The sequence below is a fragment of the Dromaius novaehollandiae genome, chromosome 3 (genome assembly GCF_036370855.1).
Source record: "Dromaius novaehollandiae isolate bDroNov1 chromosome 3, bDroNov1.hap1, whole genome shotgun sequence".
NCBI classification, from domain to species: Eukaryota; Metazoa; Chordata; class Aves; order Casuariiformes; family Dromaiidae; genus Dromaius; species Dromaius novaehollandiae.
Genome location: NC_088100.1, coordinates 40,199,860 through 40,226,724, shown reverse-complemented (window position 1 = coordinate 40,226,724; position 26,865 = coordinate 40,199,860). Strand labels below are relative to the sequence as shown.

General features: G+C 37.4%; 1 protein-coding gene across 2 annotated transcripts in view; it reads right to left on the bottom strand.

The window, feature by feature from the left end:
- Nucleotides 1–1,482: 1,482 nt before the first annotated feature.
- The window catches only part of ZNF292 (zinc finger protein 292), a 58,940-nt gene continuing 33,557 nt past the window's right edge, over nucleotides 1,483–26,865 (bottom strand). Inside the window, exons 1-5 of one of the 2 annotated variants that reach the window (XM_026093378.2) lie at nucleotides 21,497–21,610; nucleotides 17,711–17,913; nucleotides 14,610–14,746; nucleotides 13,148–13,289; nucleotides 1,483–11,454 (exon numbers count right to left, since the gene is read on the bottom strand). In XM_026093378.2, coding sequence (XP_025949163.1) covers nucleotides 4,270–11,454; nucleotides 13,148–13,289; nucleotides 14,610–14,746; nucleotides 17,711–17,872 — 7,626 coding nt within the window. In that variant the 5' untranslated portion in view covers nucleotides 17,873–17,913; nucleotides 21,497–21,610 and the 3' untranslated portion in view covers nucleotides 1,483–4,269. Of the gene's footprint in view, nucleotides 11,455–13,147; nucleotides 13,290–14,609; nucleotides 14,747–17,710; nucleotides 17,914–21,496; nucleotides 21,611–26,865 lie in introns of those variants that run through there. The other variant, XM_026093377.2, reaches the window with a different exon arrangement.

The window sequence follows — 26,865 nt, the reverse complement described above, 5'->3', positions numbered from 1 at the left end:
GAGTTTGTGGACTTGGTCTGTAAACTACAGGCTGAAGGATTTTTTTAAATATATTCTCTACTTCAGAGTCACTCAAACAGAAAAAAACCCAAAATTTTTAAACTCAAATTCTAGTTTGTTTTTTCTTGAGGATGAAAGTACTGTCTTCTTAAACACACAGCAACTGGTACAAAGCTGGTTTAAGCCCTTACTGTAAAGAAAAAATATCACAATCACTCCATGTACATTCATACAGAAGTCTTTACCTTGTTCATATTTTAAAACATCTCTGCAAACGTTAAAAAATGCAAACCTTACACAAACCCTGGTTTTCTTTAAAACCCAAGTGACCCCTCTTCTTGTCTCAGGACAGCTTAGATTTGAAAAAATGTAATGGAAAAAAGATTTCTCTATTTGCTCATAGACCTTTTTCTCTCTACCTCCATCCCCAGTGCCCCCCATCCCCTCTTCCCATCCCTTTAACAGGATCAGCTACTCAGTACTGAGGGTAGCTGCTGCTTCTTGAGTCGGGCCAGGCCAGGCTGGGCCATGGTGCGAGGCAAGCCAGGCCAGGCCACGGCATGAGCCGAACCAGACTGGGGCATGGTGGGAGCTGGCTGGAGCAGGACCTGCTTCCACAACTCTTACTCGCAAGAGCTTCCTCCTTCCTTCTTCCCCTCACCATAACATGGCCCTGCTTATGCACCCGTGAGCCCAAACCAAACTCCTTCTTTGGCACAGAAACTTATTGCAAGCATATAGCCAACTATTTTTTCTTACCTGAGCTGATGACTAGTTTTAGCACTACTTTATAAAGCATCTTCCCCTCACACTATAATGGCTCTAGACAACATATCCCATCAGAACTCTGTAAAACCAATGCCCCCCCCCCCCCGCCCCCCAGAACAATGACCCCAAAATAAGTGAGGACAAACCCACTGCTCCTATTTGCACTATGTTCGGACTCAGCTATCAGACAACTCTTTATGAACATCACTAACCACAAGCGATGCTAATCAACAGTTTAAAGCGAGATCTATCAGTTACAAAAACTGGTCTGTACTATAAATCTGGACTCCTCCATTTGGAAGCCGCATTTCCAGATCAACAGCTTCTGTTTTTGTCAGTGCATTCCTGTTGGTGACTAGGGGTTATAAAGAAAGTGTCTTTGCTCAGAAATACCACAGTTTAAAGGGAGAAGGGGTAACAGAGGAAGAAAGGGGGAGAGGGAGGGAAAAAGGTGGAAAGGCAGAAAGGAGAAGGAGAAAGGGAGGAGAGGGAGAAGGCAAGCGGGCAGCTGGGCACGAGGGGGCCGGGTGCCGGGGTCTCAGGTGCGGGCAGCCCCAGAGGCAGGGCCACCAAGCACTGTGACGTGCCACCCTCGTGGGCACAACTAAGTAAGGGCAAAACCAAACTGCCTGCAGGCTCCAAGTCAGCTGCCAACTCAGGCATGCCTCCAGAATTACGTCGCACAAGGTATACAGCACTCAAGGTAAAAATATCTAAATGAAAATACCAAAGAAGTTTATTACATCAGGAACTTTTTGTAGGTTGCGTCACCAAACTAAAATACCCTCTGCAGTGCATGACATCTTAAATCAAACCCACTTAACATCCCTTCTACCCCCCTTTTAAAGTTTAAAATAGTTTTTTTTTCTTTAGAGGAAAAACAAAAACGCCTAGTGGATTACCCGTTGAACAGGCTTGCAGTATCCATCTAACAGGGAATGTGCAATGAAGGACGGTGACTATACTGATACAGCACTCGCTATGATATTCACAAATTAAAATCTGATTAATTGGGATAAGAATAATGATGGAATGTTAAAAATTGCTTTCTCAGAAATTCAGATCCCGAACAGAAATTATTTCCTGGATGTTTATGACAATGGATTCCCCCCCCCCCCTTTTTTTTTTTTAATAGCATCCTAGTATAGTACTGTGTACCTAAATAGTTGTATGCTATTCTCATTTACTCTAAAAAGTGCAAATGTTGCAATAGATATAATTGGGAATGTTAATGTTGAGACTATTTAATTTACATAACAAAAAAGGTATTAACAGATCTTAAAAAAACCCCAAACAATTGTGAGGTCTGTTGACAATGACTGTAATAGTTAGGTGCATCTGAAAACAACAGATTTTAGGTGGGGTTTCTGGATCCTTTCCAGATGAGGTTGTCTGTCCTCTGCCCTCCCTACAATCACGGCCATTGACATATAAAAGGATTCATGCAAGGAAAACCATGTGGTCTCTGTTATGTAGAACGTAGCATCACGTAATTATAACGATCCCTCCTAGCTTTAACATTTTGGCATTTGTTTTGCATTTATCATTTTCAGATCACACCTTTGCTTCACAGAATTAACAGTTTAGTCACTCAGAAGAGAATGAAAGTTGCAGCAGCTAATGGCCTCAGTTCAAATAGAAGCAAGTCATTTTGTAAGGAATTATGCAATTTAAGACCCGATAGCAAAAAAAGACTGTTCTCAAAGTTGAAATGCTGTTTTCCTTCTGCCTTTTCATACATAATCTTCACTCTCAAAAAGGTCACTTTGTTTTGTTGTATGAATGTGCTCTCTAAAGTCACAGTCAAGTAAACTGTCAAAGATTACAGGTGGATAGTTTAAAAGCAATCAAATGTAGCATTTAATGCAAAGGTTTACATGGCAAGACAAGTTAATAGAAAAAAATCAAGCCAATCTCTCCCAAGATAAAGACTATTTTATATTACTGAAGGTAGGTCACATCCAGTAATGAGAAGAATCCAAGTAAAATTTTTGGTACCACACAATCCAGCTGGCTTGTCCCATTTGAGTTAAGCATAATCATATATTAAATTTAAAAACAACATTGCAGATTCTTGGATACTGACAGCTCCCACTAATGTATTTATTCTTTTGGTTACTAAACAAACTGGATATCTGTCATTTCAGTTAGCAGCATACAGAGAAATCACTCAAATCCCAGTTACTACAAGTGGCACTGCTTCTGAGGCTCATTCCAGTGTGGAAAATACAGAGGCGGCAAAAGTGTTGCCGAACACAGTCAGCAAGAGGAAAAAGAGTGCAGAGAGAACCTATGCCATCAATAGAATACAACCAATTAGCTTATCTTTAAGATCACAATCTCACTTCCCTTTCAGAAAGTGCCCTGTTTATTCAGTTTTAAACGGTATGGCATAAGGACTCATGTATTTTCTAGATAGATACCAAATTGGTATTATCAAAATAAACCATCTGTTTTATAAACCCACTATTTACAAAAACGGTTTCTGAGCTTTTTTTTTTTTTTTTTTAACAAAAATTAAACTATACACCAATCTAAGTTACAGAAACAAAAATAACCTTTATAAGATCACATGTATAAAACAAGAAATGAAATGTGATTTTATTTAAGGCAATACTGGGCTACTTCACAAATCACCACCTCAAATATATACACTGCTCCACACTACTAATTTTCTATCACATTCACAACGGATCTTTAATACCAAATATTGTTTTAAATCTCCAATGTAGCAAACTATTTTTATTCACATTTCCATTTTTATTATGGAATCATAAATGCTTCGTATCCAATTAAAAGCAATGAAAAATGTAGCTATAAGAAAACTATTATATTTATGAGTTAACTACATATGAATATCATCCAAAGATACTGGATGTTAAAATTTACAAAAATGAGAGTGTCTCAGTACATGTTTAATCTATGAAATGTGATCTTATCCAGCTCCTCTCCTGTAAATAAATGCTTTATGCAAAATAAACTGGATATGGCAGACTTGTCTAGTTTTAGTCCAAAAGTTCTTAATTTAAAATGAGTAAAGGACAGTTTTAAAAACTCGATCACTTAGTTACAAATTAAAATTCCGAATATAAATGTGTCATTTAATAGTTTAGACTTACAGACTGCTGGTGGCAGCAAATGATTTACAATAATAAATATATACAAAAAGATGTATCTACAAATAAAGAGTACTGTTATACATGAGCAGTGACCTGGTGAAAGATACCAATCACAGACAATTCACAAAGATTTAGTTCATGGAAAGGACAGTTTGATAGAAAGTTGAGGTTTTGATCAAGTATTTACAAAACTGAAGCAATTATTCTGTTCTTCAAGTCCCATAGGGATAAAAACAAATAAGAAATTTACATGACTAATGTCATGTTTTTTGCTAGATTAAATCACTTCAAAATAAAAGAGCTCCACAGTTACTAGCATGCTTGATGGCTTCCTATTCAAAATAAAAATGTATTACAGGTCATGGTTAAACACATTAGGTTTTCAGTATTTTGATTCCCCTTCCTCGTTACCCATAACAGTTTCTTTTGCAGCTGTAGCCTCTGGATTATCCCCCCAACGTCCTTCAAGTTTTTTCAAACTGACGGTAGGTTTCATTTCCTGAAGTTGCTTCAACACAAGCTCAGTGCAGTCTTTAAGAGTCTTGTCTAAAACTATTTTTACATTATCACTACACTGAAGTTGTGATGGATTGGCGAACTGTACAAGGGTTTCAGTTTCAGAACACGACCAAGTGACGTTATTACTTGCTAAGGAGGTTTTCTCATTGGTTTTTCGTGAGTTTGAATGAGATCCTTTTTTGGTTCCACTGCTATGGTAGTCTCTTTCAGTGTTTTTCTTTTGCTTCACAGCAGACTCTTCGAGGAACTTGAGGAATGAGACCTCAAAACCCATGGGCTTAAATGAACTCCAGTCAAACGCTGCAGGCTGCTCTTCAGCCGTTTGAATAGCAACAGCAGTCTCTTCTTCCCTATGCATGCTACTTAATTCAACGGGATGTATCTCCTCAGTTTTCTCAGTTCTCCTCCTCTTATTCTGAGACACATTTTTTTCTTTGTTAGCTCTTTTTAAGTTGTTTGATTTTTGCTTTTCTGAGTGGCAGGAGCTGTTTTCCTGCAAGTCATTATTTACACTGGAAGAGATTTTTGCTTGATTTTCAGCACTTGAGCAATCCTCATTAATCAGTTTAGTAATGAATAGTTCTGTCAGTTCATCCACTTCGTCCTTCTCACCTTTTTCAGTTTCGTTCTGTGGTAACGTAGATGTACTCGAATCATTACTGCTCGCTAACAAGGTTGGTTCAGCCTCTTTCACATCGCTTTTTTTATTAGTCTCCTCTTGCTCACAGGATGCTTCCTTCTCTTGTGACACAGAGTGCTTTTTAGATACAATAAGGAGATTTCTGTGTTGTGAAGTAAATGCCTTGGACAACTTGTGACATTTATAATGTCTTATGATGTTACTTTCACTTGTAACTACTGATGAACATCCCTTTATCATACATGGATACTGTGTTACAAATCTGCTTGTACATTCAGATAAGGCATCATTTCTAGCCTTTATTGAATACACATGCTTTCCACGTTTCAGTGAATAAGCCTTATTTTCTTGGATTTGCATTCCTTTTGAATTTTTGCTTTCCAAGTTAACATTTTTCTTTCGTTTTGTTTGCACTGACAGCCTGTTACCTTCTTTTCCTGAACGGTGTTTCAATCCTCTCTGTTTAGACTTAAATGGTTTCTCCTGATTTGCCTTACTTGAAATATTTTCCTGACCCGGTGTCAGTCTCCTGGGTCTTATTAGATGATCTTTATGCCTGTCATTATGTTTATTAAAAATATGCCTTAGAAGGTTAGATCTAGTAGCATAAATACGGTCACAGCCTTCACAGTCGCACTTGAATATGCCATCATCTTCTCCTTTGTTTGGCCTTATCTTAATATTATGATCTGTCTCAAGATGTATAATGTAGTTAAAATATGCTGTAAATGAAGACTTACAGTGAGACTGATCACAAGAAAACCTTCCCCCATCCAGAGCTGATTTCATGTTTCCAATTTCCTCAGGGGTCATGTCATGAAGCTTCATATAATGCTGTATCAAGCCAGTAACCTCCTGAAATATTCGCGAACAGTCGCTCACCTCACACCTGAACTCTCTGACAGTGGGTTTGGTTTCAGCCTCATCGCGTTCCTCCTTATTTGCCTCATTCTCTTCTTCCACCTCCGCAGAGAAAGCGGAAAGGTCTGATTTGTGCACAGCTTGATAATGAAGAATCAGATTTTGTTGTATTGTAAAAGCTGCAAAACAGCCCTGATGGACACATCGATATGGTCTATAAGGGCTGTATCTACTAGGAAACTCCAGAGATTTTGTTACAGGCTTCCTACGTTTTCTCTCTTCTTTTTCCTTTCTGTGCCTCCTAACTTTGCGTACTTTTGGTTGTGTCTGTATATTACCAAGCAACACTGCATTATGTTGGTCTGGTGGAAGGGAAACCACTTGGGGAGGTTTTTCCAGTTTTTCAGGAATGTTTTTTTCCGGTAGTAGCTTTTCTAAGACTTTTACAGGCTCTACAGCTTCCTTTATCTGAGCTTCTTTGACCAATGGGGCTGCAATTTTATCTTCCATTATCAGTGTCTGCAAATTCTTTATTTCAACAGGTCTTGGGGCTGAGTTTACAGTTTCATTTTGAGATCTTCTGCCATAAGGTCTTTTAATTTTTAATTTTACCATCTCCTCTGTTGTAAAGTGATGCACAAGCTGACAGTGTGCACGGAGATTAGAGTTTCTTGTGAATGTTTTTGGACAGGTAGTTACAACACATTTAAATGGGGCATACTTCAGTTGATGTTTCTTAATTTCTAGTATCATTTCTGCAGTGTACTGATGAACCTTGCCATAGTGTTTAAATAATGCATCTTTTGTCATAGCACTGTAATTGCAGCCTTGATCTTGACATACAAAAGGCTTATGAACTTTGTCACTAAACTGAATGTTACTTGTCTCTGAAGATGTCTGGACAAGGGGTTTATTTTCAGTTGATACAACAGGAAGTGCTGGTGCTAGTATATCTGCTGGAGGACACTGGGAAACATTCTCAGAGATCTGAACGGATGAATCATTTTCTAGTTTCAATTTCTGCAAGCCCTCCAAAATTTCCAATATTTGAGTATCATCCTTTTGAGATGTTTCAGACTGAGTAGAGTTACTCTTTGCAGCGGTGACATTCCCAGCACGCACTGCAAACTGAGAGTGAGTGGGTAATTTTACATTAAGCGAAGAACTTCCTGAAGAGGTCTGTCCATTATTTACTTGTGAGTTCTGTGCTGAAGCTGTGACAGTATCCTGAATTTCAGTTTTTACTTCAAGTATTTGTGAATTCATGGCAGTTTTAATTATTTCAAGAGTTTTTTCAAAGTTCTGAATAACGTTGTCTTCTGAAATCTGTTCGTCAGAATTTGCTTGTACACACGAGTTTAAAGCCATCATTTGGGAATCCCCATTTTCAGTTTTTACTGTTAAAGGGGTTAACGTTGTATGAGTTTCAAGATCTGTTTTGAAATTGTCTTTGATACTGGCCATGAATAATTGATTGTCAACATTACTTAATTTCTGCGTGAGATTTTCCACCGCCGCTTGTGAATCACAATTTGCCAGCAAGTTTGACTGAAAATTATCTCCCTGTATTTGCACATTTGCTTCAGTGCTTTTGGCTAGAAGTCCCATTGTTGTTATATTATTTACTACTACTTTCTGCGATGCGTTAGGTGCAAGCAAGGGTGTAGTTGCTTTTCTCTTCCTCTTTGAAGCGCTGGTTCCCTTCTTATTCAAGTTACTTGATCCTGTATTCTTGGGACTACTTATAACTGAAACTCGTGAACTATTCCCTGCAAAGTTTTGTGCTGCTGCAACAGTAGAAAATGAGCTAGAACATAAGCTATTTTCAATAGGTTTTAGCATTAGATCATCTGTTGCAAAAGCAGGCAAAGTCTTGCATTCATTTATTGAAGGAATTTTGTCATTTAAGGTCCTGTTTTGGTCTGTTAGCAGGGTATTCGGGCTACAGACTGTCTGCAACAGAGGTGACACAGTTGAACTGGGGAGAACAGCTGCATTTATTTGAGTCGTACCAGTGACGCAACTTGTTGCAACTACATGTGGGAGTACTTCTGTGTTATCAAACGTACTTGGGATGCCTGCAGTTTCCAAGGCTTGTTTTATAATTTGATTTCCTTCCTCATTCCCACTGGTATTAAAGTTAGTCACATTGGCCCGTGGAAACATAGTCTGCAGTAAGGCTGTGGAACGATTTTCAGTTGCAAGCAACTGCAGGAATGATGGATCTTTAAAACACGATTCTGGATTGAAGGTAGACTCCTGAGGTTGCTGCAAATTTAATGAATTTGAGGAAAGAATCATACTGGCAAGCAAAGACTGTCCATTAGCTTGCAGAGCTTCTGAGGAAATTTCTGAGCCTTCAAGAGGCTTACAATATGACCTCTTTGATAAGTGACCACCAAGTGATCTAGGATTAGTAAAAACTCTGAAACACCTGCTACAGATAAATTTCCCATCCCGAATTATTGCTGGCCATTTTGCCCGCTTGTTGTGCTTTGGCTTCCTTTCTTTCCCATTTGGACCCCGGCCACGATCTTTTTTCACCTTTTCTGAAGCTGGATGTTGTGAACTAGTTACGTTGAAGTTATTTTCACTACTCACTCGTGAGGGAAATATTTGATCAACAGTTTCCTCTTTTGGGAAAGCAGAACTAGTGTTTCCTTCTAGTTGTGATGAAAAGTTATTTGTATTATTTTCCAGTTGTGAGAAGACTGAATTTGGAGCATTTTCCCCTGGCGAAGGAAAGAGAGACATCGGACCATTTTCCACAGGCAGAGGAAGAAAAGGATCTGAACTGCCATCAATATTCAAAGGCATAACTGTTTTTGCCAGATCTTCCAACTGGGTAGGTAAAGTTGCACCAGACAAATTTTCCATTTGGGAACATAAAACACTCTCAGGCTCACTTTTAATACGAGTAGACAAACTTGGATTTATGACACTTGCCACTGTAGGCAACACAGGATTAGTCAAATTTTCCAGGTGGGCTGGGAAAAGCGTACTCGAGACATGTTGCACTTGACTGGAACAGGTGGGATTCAAACTAGTTTTGTTTTGTGCAGTAAAAGCAGCACTACTCGGATTGCCTACTTGTGATGGCATAAAATATACAATCTTCCCATCATTCGGTGTATTTTGCAAATTGCTGGATTTTCGAGGTTTCTTATTTTTACGCTGCATTTTAAATGCAGCATATTGATCAGGATGTGCTGCCTTCATATGTTTGCCAATGCTCTGTGATGAGTTGTATGTTCGAGTACACCCTTCAACTTGACAATTAAATTTCTGAATTGGGGCTGCTGCTGACACAGCTGGAACTAAAGAATTATTTATGCTAGGCTGTGATGGAATAAATGTAATACTCTCCAAAGTTTTTAAAGGCAGGTTATATAGATTAGCTGCAGCCTTAATACTGTCTTCAATTTCAAGTTTGGAAAGGGGTATGCTGTTTCGATATCCTGTCTGATTCTGCATGCTGAATGGATTTACAACACTCACTTGTCTTTCTAAGCTTTTTGATTCAAGAGCTTCTGGTGTTAGTGCTTCTGAACTCACAGAAATATTTTGAATATTCTGGGACTGACTGAGACAATCTTCTTCCTTTCTTTCTTGGAAAACTGGAAGACAAGAATCAACTGATGAGCACAACTGCTGGGTTCCAGATTTACTGGTATCGACTTTACCGGTAGTAGCTGTCAATTTACCTCGTTTTACAGAGTTATCTCGGACCTTCTGGTTAACGGCAGGCAGCTTAACACTGCTTGGTGGAATTGCTGCTTCTGTCTTCACTGAACTTGTAGTAGACTGCTCTGAACCAACATTAGGCAAGGAATCGCTTTGCCTCAGTATGCTTGCTGATACATTTGCACTTTCAGTCCCTACTGGTTCTGCTTTGACTTGATCCCAGACGTGATTTTCTCCTTCAGTAAAACTACTTCGACTGTCAGCTGGAGGAGACGTCAATTCTTCTTTAACAGCAATGCCATCAGTATTTTCATTAACTTTAGAAGGTTGACTAAGATCAGTTTGATTAGTCTGGCCTTCAGGCTGTTGTACTTTTTCAGGCTGCTTGCTGTGATCTTCAACATGCTTTTCCAGTTCGTTCTGAGAACGGTACACTTTTCCACAGCCAGTGAATTTGCAGGTATAAGTATTATAGTGTTGTGCTTCATGATCATAGAGTAAATACGCTTCAGAAAACACTCTGCCACATTTAGGAAACATACACTTTGCTCTAAAGACTTGATGCTCTTTCCTATGAGTCAGCAGCTCAGCATAACTGTTAAAACCAGCCTTACATTTCATTTGTATGCAGATATAAGGTTTGCTGCCACAGTGCATTTGTAAGTGATCATTCAGGTGAGTAACACTTACGAAATGTCGTCTACAGTACTGGCAAATCACTTTTTTGCTTTGCATTTCAAGAAAACGTTTAGCTTCTTCATTGTCTTTATGCCCCTTTGCATGTGCTATCAGATTTTTAAAATATTTAAAGCCTTTTTTACAAAATGTTACAGGGCAGGTGAATTCATTAACAGGTAGTGTCTTTTGAACTGGCACTATCTCTGGTACATAAGGTTTATCTTTATCATCATTTTCATCATCTGAGCCATCATTATCATTAAATACAATGAAGTCTGTTGAATAGAGGCTGTTCTTCTTAATGGGCCGCTGTTCCTGTTTGGATATGGAATCAGTTTTCTGATTCTCATTGGCAGTTGCTACTTTAGGAGGTCTTCCCAATCTTCTCAGTGGTTTCATAGCAGCCAATCTCTCTTTGCTGGATTTTTTAACATGCAAAGTTACATGGGGAACAAAGGTTTCTTTAGAATTAAAATTTTGGGCACAAATAGGGCAACTGTAAATTCCATCTTTATAATGTTTCTGCGCATGCCTAACTATTCTATGACCTAGAAATTCTTTGTCGCATAACACGCAATACTGCATATAAGCTTGCCAGTTCCTAAATCTAGCTGATATGAACCCTCTCTCTCTGAGTTTTTTAATTTCTCTCTTTTTCTGCTTTTCATCTCTGATACCTTTAAGAAGGCTTGTAGCTTCATCAAAACTGCCAGCAAGCCCATTCACGGAAGTTTCTTTATTGTCTTCTTGGCAATCCTCAACCTTCTCATAAACTTCGCTGTCATTTAGTTCATCTATTGAAGACACAATGGATGCCTCCTCTCCCATCAATGCGAGACACTGACGCTTTAGAGTTTTCCAGTCCCAGAATTCTGGATCAAAAGGCCACTGAGTTTTCAGTACAAGTAAGAGCTCACAGCGCAATGAATTTGGTATTGGAAGATTCTCTTCGTCATACTTCTGGTCAGGCTGATTATATAGCATTTCAACAGCATAATATGCATCCACAGTAGGTTCGAGAAGAAATTCACTCAGCTGACAAGCACGTTTAACCTCCAGATCATCTGGAAGCAAGCAGGAGATAGTCTTGCAAATAGATATCTTGACATCTGTATTTTCACTGGATTCCAAGCGCAATGCTTTCACACACAGTTCAATGCAGGTTGCAAGTCCAGCACCATCAATCTGTAAAGCAGGACTAAATTTAGTAAGTCAGCTTATCATAACCCTTTTTATATTTGTAAATACAAGGTATCATTATCCAATCCTAAGTGTCAGAAAAATACACTTGAAGTTTTATAATATGTATTTTAAGAAGCACAGTGATTGGTCTTTAAATGCTGTTAAGTTGCATAATTTGTCTTCATGCTACTAAAAGTTTACATACAACTAAAATACAAATTAACTGCATGTTCTGTTTGGTTTGATGACTTTGGGATTGCATGCTAGAGTTGTTCAGAGTTTATGTTTATGCAACATTGAGCCTTCTGCACCAAATAAAGCCTCCCAAGTATGTCAAAATTCTCTGACATGAGTTTCTATGGGGCATTAAGTTAACAGTAGGTAAAATTCAAATGATAGGAAGTTCTACTGCTAAAGTAAGAGAAGCACATGATTTTCAAAAAGCTCCATAATCTGGGCATCACTTACTTGAAGTGTAAAGGTTTATTTTTATTTTTAAAGATTATGCCACGTCAAAGTCAAATGACTTTAATTAAACACAAGGCTTGATTCCAACTGAAAATATTGTATAGTTAAATATTCCACCACTTAAAGGTTTCAAAGGTCACGTGGATAGCCTTTTCTCATTTATACCCCTGGCAAACTAAATATTTTTTTCACTTTACAGTCCCTTCATGCTGCCAAGAAAGCGCAGAGAGGCTTTGGTATACATGAAAATAAAGTCCAGGGTATTTATGAATGCACAACACTACTACCCATATGGTATCAAATTTCTGCCATCAATGAAATGATCCACTGCTCACTGAGGAAAAATCAGTATGACATGGAGCAGACAAAACGCTTAATATCACAAGCCTCTGTGAAATTGTTTTCCTCCCCCCCGCCAGTTTAGTTCAGATCTTTGGGAAAAAATCATCTTTAAGATTGGAAGCCAGTGATTAGCCATACTATAACATCACATAGGGACATTTTTTATTCTTAGAATAAATATATAGAACTACAGAATTCCTCAAATCGAAAGGTTAAGAAAGAACTAGATTTAAAACTATAAATGTTAAATAGCACAAATACTAATGAGAGGAGAATAGGAAAATGAGATGACAAGGTTAGCTGAGATATATGAACTGAGTTTCAAATACAACATAAAATCTAAGTCCACAAAAGGAAAGCTTTCATTTATCAAAACAAATTGTATTCTTAGTGGCAGATCAAAAAGGATTTTTTTTTTGTTTTTTGTAGGTTTTTTTAATATGTTAATATACAGACTTCATTTCCTCTCCTCACAAACTTTTCCTCGCCATTTTCTGTAATATTTGAAATACTAAAAATAATGAAGAGGAATGTTAGGATCTCCTAATAGAAATTATCTCATTTAGAGGACATGGACAACATTAGGAGGCTATAAACCTCACCTTTAGATTTTTCCTTCATCTCAGTTGTGGCATCCAGCTCTTCTGTTTACCCCCCCCCCCCCTTTTATTTCCCCCCAAAGGAGCATAAAGCTGTAATGACTTAGAATGAATCAGCTTGTAGTTTGCCTACACAAGGAAGTTGCAAAGGTCTTAAAACCAATTATGATTGCCCCAAAGCTGATTCTACACTAAGAAACCAAATGTCTAAGCAGCTTTAGTAAGTCTTCCTGTTCAGAGTTTCATAAAAAGTTTCATAAAAAATATTCTTTCAGAAGTTTCCTTACCTCTGAATTAATTACTTTAATCAGGAAGAAAATGTGATAAACAGTCTTAGTTAATACAGAAAGTTGACGACATCTCTCTAGATACACTGGAACAGAAGGCTCTACCCTTTGCTGCAGTTTACTCCAGAAAAGAGTCAGTTCCCTAGAAAAAGAGAAAAATATTTCAAGAACAGCAATGCAACCACAAAATCTAATCACAAGAAGTGCATGCTTGGGAAGAGTTTCTATTTTGCCCCTCAAAGAAGAAAAACCTGATCCTGAAGAAATACCTGAAGAAAAACCTTTTTATAGATAAAAGCTCTTAAAAATATACCCTCATTATCAGTATCTAATTTTCAAAATTATCTCAATGACTCAATTCTAGAAGAATAGATCAGAATAAAACCAGTACTGCGTCAATTTATACTACATAATTTACAGACTCACGATTCTGTATTGAAAAAATATTGCCAAGTAGTTTACTCTCTACTCCACAGACTTGAATTTTACATTTTTGAATTCTTGGTAATTATCAACAGCTACAGTAGAACAGCTTTTCTCTGTAGTAGGTACATTTTTCTTCAGCTGCTCTGTTTTCAGAGCTGAATCTAACTGTGATTTAGTGCAAAATTAGTCCCAAAAGACAAATACGACTACTTTATCTACATTAACTTACACCACTTAATTCTAAATATTAGTAGTTTCCCAAATGCTAGGCCCTCCTTAGGTGTAAATAGCCAAGAATGTTTAATGTATTGTGGGATGGTGTAAACCCCCAAACTTTAGCAGAATATGTTAACGCAAAATCCTGCATTAGACGTCCTACGGCGGCTGCACATGCAGAAGAGGTAACTGCAAGTCTGTCAGGAACTGTACAGGTTTGGAAGCCCAGCTAAACTTTTAGCAGTCAGAAGTTCAGAGTCTAACAGCTCAAATATCTCCCCACAAAGACTTGTTATTTGTTTCCAGAGCAAGGAAATCAACTCCTAAACAACAAGTAATTTTAGCAAGCTTATTACTTTTGCTGTAACTTCCTTTCCAGAAGTTTCTCAGAGGAAAGAATTCTGTGTTATAAAATAAGGACAGAAGGGAAAAAAGTATCTTAGGCAAAAATCTATTTTTCCAATCGCTAGTATTCTGTTTTCAGTGCAGAAATTCATCATAATGCTAACTAGCTGCCTGCAGATATTAAATTCCTCATTTCTACAGCATATTATTATTGTCAAGAAAAATTATTAAAAAGCTACTGTTATTTGTTAATGCCTCATTATACAGTGCTGCCTTCAAACTCCCATAATAGAAGCTAATCATGTCAAATACTTCCTTTTTTTTTTTTTTTTTTTTTTTAAGCTTTCCAAAAGCCTAATCTCCTTCATGTTTAGCTCATAGATTTTAAAGAATAGAGAATGTTAACTTACGGCTCATGTATCAGCTATATGTTGCCAAAACTAATTTTATTTCCATTAGCAAAAAACAAACTCACCAGGCACAGTACATCTCTCCCTGCTGCAGCTGGCGAGATAAAAATGCTGCACATAAAATTAGAGCACTTTTTTCATCTCCATCAGATTCTAGGTTACAAATCATTTCCAGAGCATCTTTGCAATCTACTTCTGCAATCTGGAAGGGAGGAAAGAAAACAAGATTGAGACTAAGCAAGTGGTTTCACTTTCAGACAAATGTTAATCTGATCCTTTATAAAAAGACAGTAATTTAGAATTTAGTGAACATTTTCAAGCTTCTCTCTTCCGAGTTAAACAAATCAAGGAAGGCTTTTCTAGATAAAGTGAGTGTCAAAAGCGATTATACCACCAGAAAAAAACTTTTTGTAATGTGAATATAAAAGCCTGTGTCTTGAAGACATTAGACTTATTTGTGTCTACTGCTCCACTCACCTAAAATTTTTAAAGTACAGCATTAAGCATTCTTATATATTTGGTACACATAATAAATGCAAAGAACAGATTTAGAACTTCAAATTTCAGCCTAACGCAGAAAGACTTTTACCTCAACCTCCCCATCTAACCCAGTCTAGTAGTCACTGATGTTACTACCGCTCTAATACAATAGCTGGATGATTAATTACAATTAACATGAATGTTCCAGTATTTTCCAAAAATCAAAGATAAAAAGACAAAAGAAGCTGTATAGCAAGAAGCAGATCAACTGAATGTTTTTCTAGAAGAATATTACTATCTGTGTAGCATAATTTATTTGTTCAAGCCGCAATTTAAACACTTAGCTTTGTAGCAAAACAATGGAAAACCCAGTCACCTAGTAGTACTGGACAGTAGCATTAGCATTGAATCAGCACAGTTATTATATTAACTACTGTCTATTCTGCCTCTCAGCAGACTGTTTTGATTACATCAGTTAGCACATGTGGCAGCACAAGCTTCTACTTATTCTTTGACACTGGCAGTTGAAGAACAACAACTATTCCAATAACACTGTTAAAAGTCTCTTGAGAAAGCATAAGAAAACCCAAAGAAAGAAACAGAAATCCCAATCCAAATAACCAGACACTTTAGTACTTGGATAAGGCAGCAGTACAGTTTGGTTTAGCACCATGGTATCCAGCTACTGATCCAGCAATCAAACTACAGTTTTGAAGAGTACAGCAATTCAGTCCCCGAATTTACACTTTGTTACTATACCAATAACCCATCACTAAACATCATTTGAGGTTTAATAATCTCAAAGCCACCTTCTAAAGAAAACTGCAATTCTTAAGTCCTCAAAGAGGATGGATAAACATAACTGCCATACTAATTTAGACCAAATGTCCGCATTGCTCAGCACCCTGTCTCAGACAGGGACCATTAGTTAAAAGCTTAGGGAATAACAGGAGAACTCAGCCTTACAATAAAGGGATACTTTTTTTCTGAAATGTTCTTTCAGCCTCTTAAGAGTTTCTAAGGGACCCTGTTTGCAGCAAAGGTCTGTACAGGTCCAGCCATCAAGTCTGTCAGTCTAGGCATTTCACATATTGCAGATTTGAATTCTTCACATTTTTGAAGTGAATTATTTGCCTAATCCAAGCTGAAAGTGAGCTCAAATACTACTTTTCTGCCTATTCTCAATGGATATCAAAATTTCCATACCACTAAAGAGTGAGGTGTACTTCTTGTATGTACTTTTATTTCCCATTTTTCACACTATGAAGTGGCTATCCTTTTCAGTTCAGAAGTCCACTTTGAGATGTTAACTGTATATCTGCCTTCGGCTTGTGATTTATAAACTTTGCAGGATAATTAGTAATACTGCAAACAATTCTGCAGTTGAGGCTGCAAAGCTAAGCAATCCAAGACTGGGAAATATCTGAACTAGGTTATCTGTGATAACCCAATTCCATCTTTACTGTGTGTTATGACATACTAAGAAACACAGCTACTCATTGCTTTTCCCTACGGGATCCAAGATTCATTCACTGACCAAGCCCATTCTATTTTGGGAACATGATAGGGATGAGTAATGCAGGAAGCATGTTTGCAGGGTCAGAAATTCCCACTTCCAATGGGAATATTTAGTGAAGGAGCACAAGATTGCACAGGTCGAGTCACAGCTTCTGCTATGGAGTTCCTGCTGGAATTCCTCAGCCTGTTGTGGCAGGGCCTGGAGCAGCCCGAGCTGATCTGACTCAGCTTTACAAGAGCACGTCCATTGAGAAGGGTAATCTTAGCATTTAATCTACAGCTAGAATGCCTCCAGTGGGAAAAAATGCAACTCATGCATACTCAAAACAACTGTGAATTTGGCCAAATTTAAATAGATAGTAGGAAGCTTTTCTAACAATCAATGTGTGATTTCCATCCTTCTAATTCTTAAAGAGCAATTTCAGCATGCTTAATTGCTTATTTATTATGAACATGAAATGATGACAGAAACAAAGAAACAGTAGAGAGATGCATACAGTCAAGAAAACTGACAATTGCAGAAGCATAGCATGCTTTGCAGAAGCATCATAAGAAGGAAAAAGGCTCAGGTAAAAGTCTGGGGTGGTGTGAGCTATGAAGATGCCACCTGAAAGAATGCAGAAAAGCAAAGTTGTCATTTCTTCTTTGACTTTTGTATTTAAGAAAGAAGAATTTCATATTTCTAACTAGACAAAATACCTGATTATATCTTCAATTTTACCTCCTAATAGAAGTGAACTGTGATTTCCTGATGTAGGCACTTGGGTCAAAAAAGGCTACATTTATTCCCTGTATTGAAAGTAGCACCTAAAACACCACATTCCATGTACTAATTAGTATACAAAATTTACGGTTCAAATAGTAACAGTGGGAAAATCATTATCTCCATTTTACAGACAGGAACAGAGGCTGAGAGAGAAAATACTTTGAGCAAAATCAAATATAATGCTGTGGCAGAGCCAGAAAATGCCTGTTAGCAACCTAATATTACACTTCCACAAATGTTTTAATCAAGAGTCATTACTAATCAGTTTAAGAGAGTCTTAAATGAAAAGAAAAAAAATACTGAAAGTATTTTAGATAGTATTCTAAACAAAAATAGCTTAATCATGACTAGTGTCTTTATTCTTATTTAAAAAGAAGTCTAAAAAAGTTATTTTTTACTTACTTCTTCCATTAGCTTTTCATTTGGTGATCCTGAACACAGACAGACCAGGTAGGTTTGCTTGAAATTGCCTTTTGCACTTATTTCTGGATGGTCAGAGCACAATTTTGCCAGGGCAGTAGCTTGTGTTAATTGCTTTGTTTTCATTAGGTGCTTAATACGCATATCCAGCAGGACAGGGCCTTCAAACACTAAAAATTCATTCACTTCAAAGAAAAACAAGCCAAAATATTAAATAGTCATTTCGCAGAGGGTTACAGAATTAACAGATGACATTTACTGATTCAAGATTAACTCAAAATTTATACAAATCAAAAAAGGTAGAAAAGGTAAAAAGCACAGAGGGTAAAAAGAGTCTTTGAGAAGTGTACTTGTGTTTTATCAGGGCTCCTTGCTACAGGAGACCTTCCATCTACTTTCTGGTTTTCATTCCAATTTCTTTGCAAAATAGCGTGCACAAAACTGAGATTTACAGAGCATATAAGTATTAAAGTGTTTAGAAACCACTTAATTACATATAGAAAGACATATAACACAATGTCTCTATTCCTACATCCTTCTTTATGCTTTTTTGCTATGCCTTTGGTAAGAGCTGCCTTTTAAAGACCTTGCTATGGAAGGATGAATGTGACAAGTGTAGATATAGCTAAACTTCTTTGTTTTGGTACTAAATATTTAATATTATGCATTCATATAACGCAGTCAAACTCCTTTAAAAGTTCTTCAACCGAAATAAATGTTCTCACAAAAAGAGGCTTGTCTTTTATACCTTTGACTGCGTATAGCTCAAGACTCAAAGACACAGGAATGTTTATATTTTTCAACTGTATTCTGTAGATATACTGCTACCAGTGTTAAAACTACTGTGTAGTCAAACATCCCAACATTAGGTACTTTGGTGGAAAACTTGAGAGTCCTATAGAAAAGGCAAGCGCAGCTTAATGTTTCCACCCCTATGTACACACCTCAGGTCTCACCCAGACCTTCAGGATTAAAATTAGGTCAGTTATGAAGCATGAGGTTCAATACTACCTCCAAAATATGTACAGTTAATTATTAAAACTAGATAGACACTGAATGAATCATTTTTGTTTAATCCTTTTGACATCAACCACTCCCTGTGACAACCATTTCCACAAGTGAGTTTTACATTGTGTGAAAAATCTTTGCTGGTTTTCCCAGATCTTAATTTCATGAAACATTTCCTTATTTTTTAAACACAAGAGAAATTTCTACTGTTTTCCTTCTCTGCCATTCTTTCATGTAAACAACAGACTCATGATATCCTTTCAACCTTACAGTAAAATCTTGCTCTTTTTTTAAAGAAGATTTTTTCCAGCTTTTGACTATTCTAATCACCCTTCCTGAAACCTTCTGGGGATTTGCAGTTCTTGCTTTTTGATACATCTTGGTAGAAACACTCATTATATTCTTCTGCATTTACTCACACTGAATTTCATTTAAATCATGCTGCCCATTCACCTAATTTGTATTTCCTTGACTTTCAAAGTCCTGTTTGGTCTTGATGAAATAATTAAGTAATTTCATCATCTGTAAAATTAATTACCTCAGTCTAGTATCTGAAACATTAGTATACTGAACATGCGGTTTATTGAAAGGGAAAACAAAAAAAGATCATTTCACTTTATTCTTTGCTTCCCTTCACCTCAGTTAGTTTTTGATTCATGATTGGCTTTCATTTTATCTCATGATTTCTCCTTCTGTAACTAATTATGCAGGATATTACTAAAAGACTATTCCACAATCTAAATTAGGTCAGCTGTTTTCTTTTTTTATCATTTTAGCACACAGAATTTTAGGACAGAAAATACTGCCTTTTGCAGAAACCAGGCCTGTTAGAACCCATCGTTATCTTTCATGCATTTTAAGATTTATGGTTCAATTATCATTTCAACCAGCTTGCTAGTTATTTGTTCAATATAGTGCACTCTTGTGCACTATTACAATGATCATCCATGGCTCACTGATGTATACAAACATCCACTCAAATAAGAGGTCTTTCTTCCTCTCTCTATGTCGATGAGGCCATAACCAGTTTTTTATTCGCGTAGGAAGAAAGGGAAAACCACAGCACACTAACAGACACTTGGTAGATGGTAACCGTTTTTTGTATTTATGATAGGACATCTTCCTTTTAAGTAGCAGAAATGTTCGTTCGGTATCCTTTCCAGTATCTTATCAGAAACACTTGTACTCTTGTCAACCCACAAATGACCCAGCCATTAACTACATTTAACAGTTTTAGCCTTGCTCTTCCACCTACCAGCTACCAGTAATCCTTTCACCCACAGTGTTTACTCTCTTAGCTAGTGTGCGTGGAACAACATTGGAACATTATACTATATTTCTGTAATATGATACAAGAAGACCTTAGACTTTAAGCTATATTGGTAACCCATGAGGTTTTACTCTGATTTAATATTACAACTACCACATTTAATATTTTAGAGACACTGTTCCATCTAGGAGCTCTCAGTAATCCTTTCCTTTAGTGTTTACTGTTTTAGTAGTCTACCTTAGATAGTCATCAGAACATTTTCTCTTATCTCCTCATTAAGATATAGGAAGACCTCAGAGTTAAAGCTACATATTAACTCGTAAGTCTTTATTCTAATCCAAGTGATTATACTCACTACGGTTAATATTTGAAAGCTCACTCAAAATACAAGTTTTAATTACATTTCATAATTGAACTATATAGTATTTTTTCAGACAAAAAATGGCACCAAGATTGAGCAGACAAGTCCATTACATGTGAGGAATCTTTAGGATACGTTTTTTTCTGTATGTTTTTACTTTTCATAAATGTATTTTATAATTCGATGTCTATTCAAAAAGTTATTGTAGACAAATTCTTACTTAGTTTACCATGACAAATATAACTTGATAAAAGCACCTTGAGAACGTACAGCTTTTCAGCACAAGCCAGTTTACCTCTAGGAACACAAAAACTGATGCGTTTAGTGAGAATGATACAGGTAGTCAATAGCCTGATTCTTTGAAGAACTATTAAATGCAGCTTTTGTGCAAAGTGCCACCATTCATTAAAATTCACAAACTACTCCATGTGCAAAATTCATATAAAATTTTTGAATTAACACAAGAGAAAAAAAGGCTAGCAGATGCCTTATGACAGATTGTACTAAGATCTGGTAACTGGGGAATAACCTGGAAAATACTGGAATATAGTTCTCTGTAGTTCTAATCTTCTACATTCAGATTTGCCATTATTCCCTTAAATCCCAGTTTGAGTCTTAGGTCATATTACCAAGTGACTCCATATCAAGTCAGCAAGAACAACTATGAACTTTTACTACAGGTAATGCTTATAGCATACATGGATTAAAAACAGAAAAGGTAATCCTTAGATTAGTAGCACACAGGAGCATGAATAAGCCGTGAACAAGTCTGGTAGTAAGATCTTTAAGGTGGACAGTCCACTTGTATGTTACACTTTGGCTGACTGGAGGCCTCGTAGAGCACAAAGCAAAGAATTTTTGCCTTACTCAAAGCACTCATAATCCTACTACTCTACCCTTTGCCAATTCTTGGGTAGGTATAGTTTAAGGTACCAGAGGCCTTTATTTCCTCTCAACCTTACTCTGACCAAGGAGGATGGAAGTAGGAGGTGAATGTACATGTGGACTATCCATCTCAAAGAACTTCAGTTACTAGTAAGTATCCTCTTTATTCATCTTCAAGTGTTAGTCCACATGTGCGTTCACACTGTGGGTGACTCTGAACTGTACTCAATACTTTCATATTTACCTGGAGCTGGGTCTCAGAATCCTTCATGCAAACAACATCTCAGCACAATTCTGCTGAATACAGCACCAAATCCTGGATGCTTCTACGATGGCATACTGTCTGGTGAAAGGGCAAAAGAAGTTCCAGGTGGCTGCTTTGCATATACCCAGGATGAAAACACTTAAGTGAGGCTGCTGGTATCATTTGACCTCTGGTGGATGGTGCCCTAATTAAAATACTTCCAAACTGGCTATTTAAGTTCAAACCTGTCTGTTATCCACCTTGATGATCTCTGAATAGTGATAGCTGTATCTCTGAACATCTCTTCAAAGAGACATACTCAGCAGACTGCCTACTACATTCAAACCTATGAAAAATTCAAGAACTTTGCTCCTGACATCCGGGTTTAAATCTCTAAGGGCAATCAGAATCAGATTTAAAAGAAAGTAAGTATTCTGGATTTTTGTAGGATTATCTCACATCCTCTTTCTCCATACAGTTCTTCCAGTCCCTCTAAGTACCATCTGAGCAGGTATCAGATACAGCATAGGCTTAGGTTTTGAAGGATTTCATCATCACTGCACGAAAATGACAACCTCCAGGATGGAAAAAACAGATTCATGCTGAAGAGCACAAGCCACACTGACAGAAACTGAAGGTGGAAGTGTGAAAATATACCATGTTACCATGGTACAGGCTATCGCATATCCCAAAACACTTAGGCTTTAATTTTCAATCTTAAGAGCACTAAGCAATGAGGTTGACCAGGTCTGCCACACAGCTTCAAGAATGGTAAATTCTGGGTGTCAGTGAATTCAGATTAGCTACATCAGTGCCGACCTCAAACTAAGACACCTAGTAGTTCAAGCAGGAGGCCAAATAAGACAAAAGGCCCACTGTACTGTGAAGAATTAAGGCATGGTCTCGCTTAGGTTTCCTCCCCTAACCAGTTAATGATACAGGGAAACAGGGAAAATTCTTCTTTCTTTACAAGCTATAGCTGTTCATCAGTGTTCTGACTGCAATCTCAGGAAAAAAAAAGGCATGCAGCTGGAGCCCGAAGTAGTAGCAAGACCAATCAACACAAAAATGCAATGAAGTATCTGGCAGCAATATGAAAACAGGGGCTGAGCGCTAGGGAATGTGAATTGTTTACTTTCAGATCAATCGATGATCATGGCCAATACTGCCATCTCGAATGTAATGATGTGGATGAGATACTCTGTTTTCAAATGTCTAGGACATCTTTTCAATTTCTTTCTGCTTTGGTACTGGGACTGGTTATTCCCACTATCTGAGATCCATGCAAACTGGTTCGCTGGTATCCCAGAGCAAAGAATTTGCTATCAACTTATTCATAAGGGATCTCTGAAAAGTTACATGAGAGGGTTGATACTTTGCTATCAACCTTTGCTTCATGACCTGACTGGATCATGTAACTTTGGGTGATCTCTCAAGTCCAAAGCGTCCATGATGGTATATAACCAAAACTCAAAATCTGTTAGGCACTTTTTAAGGACACAGGAGATGCACATTTAGTTGGAAAAAGGAGAAGAAAATTCACAAGAACAAAGTAGTTAACAGCTCCTGAGCACACCTTTAACAGATAATCCTGTCTAGGAACCAGGATCTGAATCAAGAAGTTGCAGGCCCAGTCACATAACTGTTGTGGGTCCCGTTGGGTAAAGACATGGGCAAGGAGCAACAAAACTAATAAATAAGATCTGTGTGGAACTGGGGTAAAAACTTCTCTTTTTCCTAATGAACTGCTCTGAGGGAGCGGAAGATCACATAGGCATTCTTCAAATGAATGTAGATTCATGACACAGTACAAAGCAGATTCAGAAACTCAAAAAGTGAAGTACTGCACAACTGTTAGCATCTGTCAGGAAATCTCTCAGATGGCAGCCAAGAGTAGTGCTATCAGCTTTCAATGTCTACCTAGGAGGCTTATAAATGACATCTGAAGATCCTGCTGGCAATTTGGTTTCTGCAAATAAACTCTCTTTACATTCACCAGTCACGAATTACTGAAAAAAATATATCCCTCCGCTCATTAGGCATCAAAGCTCATAATTACGTGGCAATTAAGTTTAGCTATACAGAAAAATAAAACGTGCTTATCCAAAGAGCCAAATCTCTTTTCCTCATTTTTTGCTTTTGTGGTGATGGAGGTGAAAGAAGAACTAAGAAAGAAAGGCATGAGATAAAGAGTACTAATTCATGGAAGACCTTCAGTAATCTGTTACCAGAATAGGTAAACAAGACATCTGAAATTAACCTGGTATACTGGAAAGTGCAAGAGTGGGAAGGATGCAAGGGGGAGGAGAAAAGAGTTCATTTGGATAGAAAATTGACCGCTTGTTATCTGGAGGAAAAAAAGGGGGGCAGGGGGCACAGTGAAGCTGATGATAGAAGTTACGCACCTGAACCCCCATTTCCACGCTAGTCCTCCATAACCAGAAAGACTAGTATTGGCTGAGGTTGTGGGAATAAACAGAATCCAAGAAGACAGTGCTGATGTTTCACTTGTACGGAGAGAAAGAGTGATTTTCTTCAGAAACAAGTTTGTGGCATATTAGTATTAAAACGTTTCCCAAAGAGGAGATTCTCTTTTATTCTGTGACATCTGCTGCATAGAATCTGGTAACTTAAGCCAGATTTCCTAACCTCCACTGTCAGAGAGAAACTAATAGCAAGGGCATTGCCAGCGTTTGGCTAGATACTAGGACTCAAATAGCTGACAAATCAAGTCGCTTGAGAATATTTCCAGTGTGAAAGGATTTTATATGTGTACATACATAAACACATACATACATGTGTATAGATTTGTGTGTGTGTACATATATACGCAAAGGTTTCATAGCACTATATGAACATCCTGTAGTAATGCAATAGCATCCATCATCATCAAAGAAATCAGTGACAGGCATGCTGTCCTTGAAGTGCTCCAAACATCTACAATATTTCCTCTACCTTTTTTCGAGCCCCTTAGTTCATGATTCCTGACCTACTGACGTTCATCAGAAAATTGAGCTGTGCCCAATGGAGCCAGGAGTAAGGAAAACTGAACTTAATGACCGGGCACTCAGAACAGTCTCCCTAATATCTTAGGAAATGGGTACTTCCTGCTCATATTTTAGGTGGAACCCATGCAACAATCCACTCTCAACGCTGAGACAGGGAAAGAATAGTCCAGTAAAGACAAGCCAGTATTTGCTTAAGGACAATAATCGGAAACCAAACCAACTATGTTGTGTGGTCAGTGAAATTGAACCGGTCTCTCTCAATATGTTCAAAGTTTGAATAATTTGAAGATAGACCAATTTAAAAGGATCCGTCTCTGAAATGAAACGGACACCTAGTTGTGCTTCCTGCAGGAGATGCGAAAAGACAAACTGACCTTCAAGAGTCAACAACAGAGGCCTTCGAGAAGAGAGAATCACTGACCCAACGTTCAGCAGATATCCAGTTGTATCGAAGATTCTGTATAGGTTATTATCTATTTGGTTCTGTCCTAACTAAAACTGCCAAGACAGGAATAAAATAAAATAAAATAAAGATGAAGAAATAATTGAAAAAATAGTCAACAAAAAACTGACAGTATGCTGCAAGGTAAAAATATCTCCAGCCTCAACTGATTCATTTCCAACAGATGAACACTACACTAATCATTACTAAAAGACTGAATTGATCAAATTTGACAAATGACAACATCCCAGCGCAACAAGCTGACTACTTATCTAGTTGGGCACTTCTGTAACAGAAAATGGTAAAGGCAACACTAAAAACAAAACCAAAATCCTATAAGCAATGTTTACAAATATTCTGAAGTGTGTTAAATGAGGGTTAATGTTGAAACCTGCTGAAAGACAGACATTCACTGAAAGAGGGCTACAGTAGGAGCCAGTGAGAGTGCTGGATTACAGACAAGAAAGCTCTCTGGGCTTTGTAATTTTGGTATTACTAAAAAATCCTACAAATTAGCACAAAGATGACAGAAAACAAAACAATATTACAGAGGATAGCATTGGCTAGACAACAGCTTATCAACTAAGTAGAAAAAAAAATGTAATATGAAAATCTTGTTATTGATACAAAGGAAAAAAAAAAACCCTATCCAGAGGAAATGAAAAAAAACCCAACCAAATGATTCGTGTTGGTTGAATGGATGAGAATATGGTATAAAATTGAAAGGGACGGAAGGCTATGACTAACAATCTCCAAACTGGAAACATCTCCTAACCCACCAACCTGGACTCTAAAGTTGAATAGAATAAAGTTACCATGAGAAAATCCTGAATATACTGACAACTCTCTCTTTTGTTAAAGAGAATGCTCATCCTTCCTCTAAAAGATGAACACTTCTTTGTGTGGTTCTCTCTTGGAAGAGTTGGGCAGCAAGCTTTAGCAGTTTTAATAAGAGAAAAACAAAATGCTTCTATGTAACAGCATCAATTCTTCCATTAAAGTGCCCCAGTAACCAGCTGGGGTCAGCACTGATCACAGTGACATAAACGAAGAACACCTTGGGAGCTAACTCCTTGAAAATCAGTTAAACCAAGTACTAGAAGTAAAATTAGATCCAGGCTTGCTGCATCTCAAAAACATGAAAATTACTGGTACAGATGTCAAAAGTGGTTTGCCCATTGGCCATTGTTACCTGGATGAGGGGACATATGTGGCTTCCAATAAGGTTGGAAAAACCCACCAGCACCAAGCACACCAATATTGATGGCTTCGTTATCGATATCCCACCGAACAGCACTCTCAGTCAAGACACTGATCAGTGCCTTTAGCAGTCTCTTCCTCCTGAATATCACATAAACTGGTACTTGGCAAAAGTGGTAGCTCTACCTTTGAAAACATTTTATCAGGACATGCAATCTTGTGCAACTTAGAAAAGTAGCATTTTCTACCCTTAAAGCAAGTAATAACTGTAACTGGAGTCACTCGTAAGAGCTGTCACTACAAGGCAGAAGCATCTTTCAGTAAACAACATTCAGGACTAAAAGGAATCCTGAACTGTCAATAAAAGATGCTACCAGAAAACACAGACAAAAATGCATAGTCATGATGACCAGATTCCCAAGGAAATTTTAAATAAACTAAATTATAAGGCAACTAAAATATTAATTCAACCTCTCTTAGAAGTACCTTAATGTTAAGGGGACTAAAAGGCAGCAGATATGAAGCTAAATTAGAAATGGTATTCAAGGGGATTCTGAGAACTGTATAACAATAAATCCGATGTCTGTATTACATGCACAAAAAATTATTAAAAGAAGTGACAAAATACAAATCTTGTGGAAGAGTAAGCATGACTTCTGTAAAAAAATCGTATTACACATTTATTGGACTCCTCTGAGGGAGTTACGAGAATGTGGATA